At 53.3% G+C, this 3,946-nt stretch overlaps 1 protein-coding gene across 1 annotated transcript; it reads left to right on the top strand.

The window, feature by feature from the left end:
• The first annotated feature begins 1,441 nt into the window (after positions 1–1,441).
• Positions 1,442–3,729, top strand: LOC103596464. The gene is given in 3 exon segments (XM_008580099.1): positions 1,442–2,500; positions 2,502–2,813; positions 2,815–3,729. Coding segments are annotated over 3 exon segments (480 nt in total). The 5' UTR covers positions 1,442–2,447; the 3' UTR covers positions 2,930–3,729.
• Positions 3,730–3,946: the final 217 nt, after the last annotated feature.

Genomic DNA, 3,946 nt, shown 5'->3' with positions numbered 1-3,946 from the left:
GTAGGCTGTTTGGTGTATTTCGTTTATCCTCCTCTCTGTCCCTTTCTTCCACCCCTCTTCCTTCCCCAGCTCTTCTCCCCAGGGTGTGTCCTCGAGCTTGGGGTGTAGTGCTGGGGGCTGCATTTTTCCTCCTTCCCTTTTGCTCTTTCTTCGTGCTCCTAGTGGCCTTATATGGGGAGATGGTAGTCGATGGCTCTTTTACTCTGCTTGTTGGTGCTTTAACAACAGCTGGTTGAGGAGAAAGAGAATGGCAAGCAGTAGTTCTTTCGGCATTGAAGCAGTGAGCTTGGGATGTGTTTCATTTCTCTACTGCCAGGGACCTCCAGGCTTAGGCTGGGATCCCCTGTCATCTCCAGCACACCCCCCACCTAAGGGGACTGAGGCCTTGTTTCTATACCAGCAGCAAGCCCAAAGCTGAGGGATTTCCAAGCTCATGGCCCAAATAGAACTGACCAGATTCTTCCCACTGGTGTCCCATGACTCAGAGCAAGCGGCCAACTAGCCACTCCCTCTAGGATGCTGCCCAAGGGGGAGGTGGGAGTGCTAGCCAGTCTGGGGGCTAGATTCCATTGAAGGGGTCGGAGAGCTAGTGTGATGGCAAATGCAGAGCCAAGAGGGTTAGGAGGCACACAGTGCTAGGCAGGACCCTCTGTGCTTTCTGCCCATGAGAGCTGAGAACTGACGGATCCATCAGTCAGAAGTAAGCCTAGAAATTAACCAACAGAAGTGGTAACTTGAGCAAACTGTGATTCGAATCGTATACTCCGTTTTAGTTTAATGTTGATAATAGATCCATTTTAATCTTGAGTACCCCTTGAACGGGTTCTCATTCTCTCTCTCTCACCCCCCTCCTCAAAGGCACCTTCAGGAAAGAATGAGCTGGAGTTGGATTGTTTGTTTTGGGATGTTTGACTTTGGAGAATCTTTGCATCAAGGCTCATTTCTGGAAAGGCTCCTGTAGATCCATTTCTTGGTTTTACAGTATACAGAAGCATCCTGGGTTTGGGAGGATACAGCTCCTGCCAGCTTTGGTTTCCCTAGGGCTAGATTACTTCAATGCAGCCAGACTCAGTGCTAAATTTTTTAATGTGGTGGGGGCGGGGGGGCGGAAATCACACACTCCTCACCCTGCCCACCCCCAAAGCCCATGTCTAGGTTGAAAGGGAGCTGCCAAGGAATCAGGTCCCCATGGGTGGAAGTCCAAGGCCCCAAAAGGACAAGCTCTGTTTGAAAGACTTGAGCTCAGTCACACATGGACCTCAAGAAGGGAAGCCATGGCTGGGCATTTGCTGACTCCTTGTGGACTCCTACTAGGGACAGATTTGCTTAAGAACAGAAAAGATCATTCAGTGACTTCTCTGATGAGCTTCCCCTCCCTTCTCCCACTCGAGGCAACCCAGTTGCCCTGAGCCAGTTCCAGTATTTCAGGTTTGACCGTATTGGACCTAGATGGAGCTTCAGGTGACTCGGTGGTCATGATGTTAGTGAATGCACTTACAAGAGGCAGCAGAATGCAGGAGAGTCTCTTTGAGTTAGTTAGCTGAGACCCAGGGGAACAATCCTGGGAGTGCCTGCCCTTCCACAGAGGCCTGCTGGCATTGAGGCGACCAGTGTCCAGGGCATGGGGAGTAGGAGGGGAGATCAGCGAGTGCTCTTCCTTCCCCTGAGCTCCTTGTGATGTGTCACCTTTGTTTTCTGTCATCTTTGAGGGCTGGGCCAGTCTTTTCTTAGTGCCTCTCCCTCCAGGGTTGCCTTGCAGAAGAGGCACCTCCTGAGTGACTGGATTTGCCCTGGCTGCCATCAACCTGCTGCATGTCAGAATGGCTGGTGAGGAAATGGGCAAGGCCTCAGTGCCCCTTGGCTTCTTTATAAGAGGAGAGGTTGAGAGGAGCCCCTGGGGGCCTGCCTGGCCTATTCCCTACCGGAATGTGGAGTTGCTGCAGGCAGAGGATCTATGCCTCAGTGGGGGACCAGCTCTGGAATGCCACAGTAGTGTGACTGCATAGGCCCTCCCTTCCTCCCTGTCTCTGTGGCATGGCACAGGCTGCCAGTCGGCTCAAGCTTTCTTTACATTGGCACACCTCCAAAAGCTTGCCTTTGCCCTGGCTAAGCTCAGCACCTCATTCTGGCGGGTACTTTGTGGTGCTCAGCAGAAGAAAAGAAGGTGAAAGCCATGTGCGTGGCCTGGCCAGAGACAGATACACCTGTTAGGGGAAGAGTGACGTGAAGGAGAGATGCAAGGCTTCTGGGGGCCAGATTGGCTCCAAAACATGTACAGATAGTAGACCCAGTGCACAGGCTCCACGGGGAGTCATGGTCCATATTTGGGGTGTTAGGGTGCAGTAGGCGTCTGAACTGGTCTATATCTCACTCTTCCCTTGGGCTGGGCCCAGACGGAGAGAGGTAACCTGGCCACAGCCACGGCAGCCCACCTCGGGGTGGCCTCCATGCCTGCCCAGCAGCCAGCCTGCTTCTGCCCCAGCTTTGGCGCTGGCATGAGGGAAGTTGCAGTTTGTACACCCAGTGACCATTGGGCCTGGCTTCCCAGCTCCTCCTCAGGGCTTTCCTGTCGGTGCCAAGGCAGTTCCCCAGTCACGCCAGCCAAGTTTCCATATGCTGTCTGCCAGCTTGTGGGAGCTCCGTGCGTGTGGGAGAGACTTGTTTGTAGAAGTGGACGCTTTCCTTTAAAACAGCCCCAGGAGGGGAAAAGAGTGCTCCCTCAACTTCCCAGGTTGCCTTGGCCAAGGATCTGGGCCAATGAGAGCAGCCTGTTGAGCTGGCCAACTTGCGGCATCCGCTCTGAAGAGCAGAGACAGTCATACCTGCTTATGGTCCTCCCTGCCCCCAGCATTTGGCTTTGTATACCAAAGATGATCTGGCCCATCTTCCTCCCGGAGGCACAGAGACCGGTTTCTCTATCTGCTGGTGAGGGCATTGCAGGGTTCGGAAGCTACAGACTCAGTGTCCCTGAGTCAGCATTGTCTCTTTCTTCCCAGACTTCATAGCATTCACAGAAGCTGCTTGCAAGGTCGTCAGGCTCACTGGGGCGACTGGCACACTTTACCGTACAGTATGTCATCCAGCTGTCAGATCATCCTTTTGCCGTAGCCTTCGTTAGGGTTTGGATACTCCTGATCATTGATGACTCAGTGTCTTGTGAAGTGGGCGCAGCTCCGCACTGACAGCAAGTTGTCAGCAGGTCTCCGTGCAGTGGTGTCGGGGCCAGGTGGTGCCCTGGGGGCAGCAGAAGGGCCCTTTCTCCCCCTCCCTCTGCCAGAAAGACTTCCCTGGATTTGTAGGCGTTGACCCACAGTCATCTGTCCTCTTCAGAAGAGGATTTTCTTCATGGTTTCTACTGAAGGGGAGCTAGGGGAGAAGAATACAGGGTCACGTTTGACACTGTAGGACAAGACACTGGTGCTGGTTCTGGTCAATGAGGAGCAGGCGTCCAGGAGGGCTCCCCACAGGCCCTAGCAGGCTCCTTGGCAAGGCCCTGGACCGGGAAGGGGCCTCCCCCGCTGGCCGCTCTGCCCTCTCAGAGGTGGGCAGAGTCTGTGAGAGGGGGTGAGCCTTCCCCTTGTGTATATAGAGTGAGCCCATTTGTGCTCAGGAAAACCTGGTCGCTTGTTGTTGCTCTTGTCTGTGACATTCTTGTACACTGGTTTGCTACTCATGGCACGAAACAGACAAAACCCCATGAAAAACAAAAAACAAGTCATTTTAAACAAAGCTGTTCTTTGGACAATTCTTGCTTTCTTTGGGTGTCGATTTTGTGTTTCTATTTTAAGAATTCTTCATTTATATCGGTGTTAGGGTAGAGAAGAGAAAACGATAGGCTGATCTCTAATCACTTCTGCCAGGAAATCGGCAATGCCTCTGCCCCTCTTACCTCACCCCTGTCCTTCCTGGTTCCCAAGCTGGACAGACCTCCCCCCCCCCCCCCCCC

This window comes from Galeopterus variegatus, unplaced genomic scaffold (assembly GCF_000696425.1).
Source record: "Galeopterus variegatus unplaced genomic scaffold, G_variegatus-3.0.2 Scaffold2018, whole genome shotgun sequence".
Taxonomy (NCBI): Eukaryota; Metazoa; Chordata; class Mammalia; order Dermoptera; family Cynocephalidae; genus Galeopterus; species Galeopterus variegatus.
Note: the sequence above shows the minus strand (reverse complement) of the source record. Positions and strands in the feature narration are given on the sequence as shown.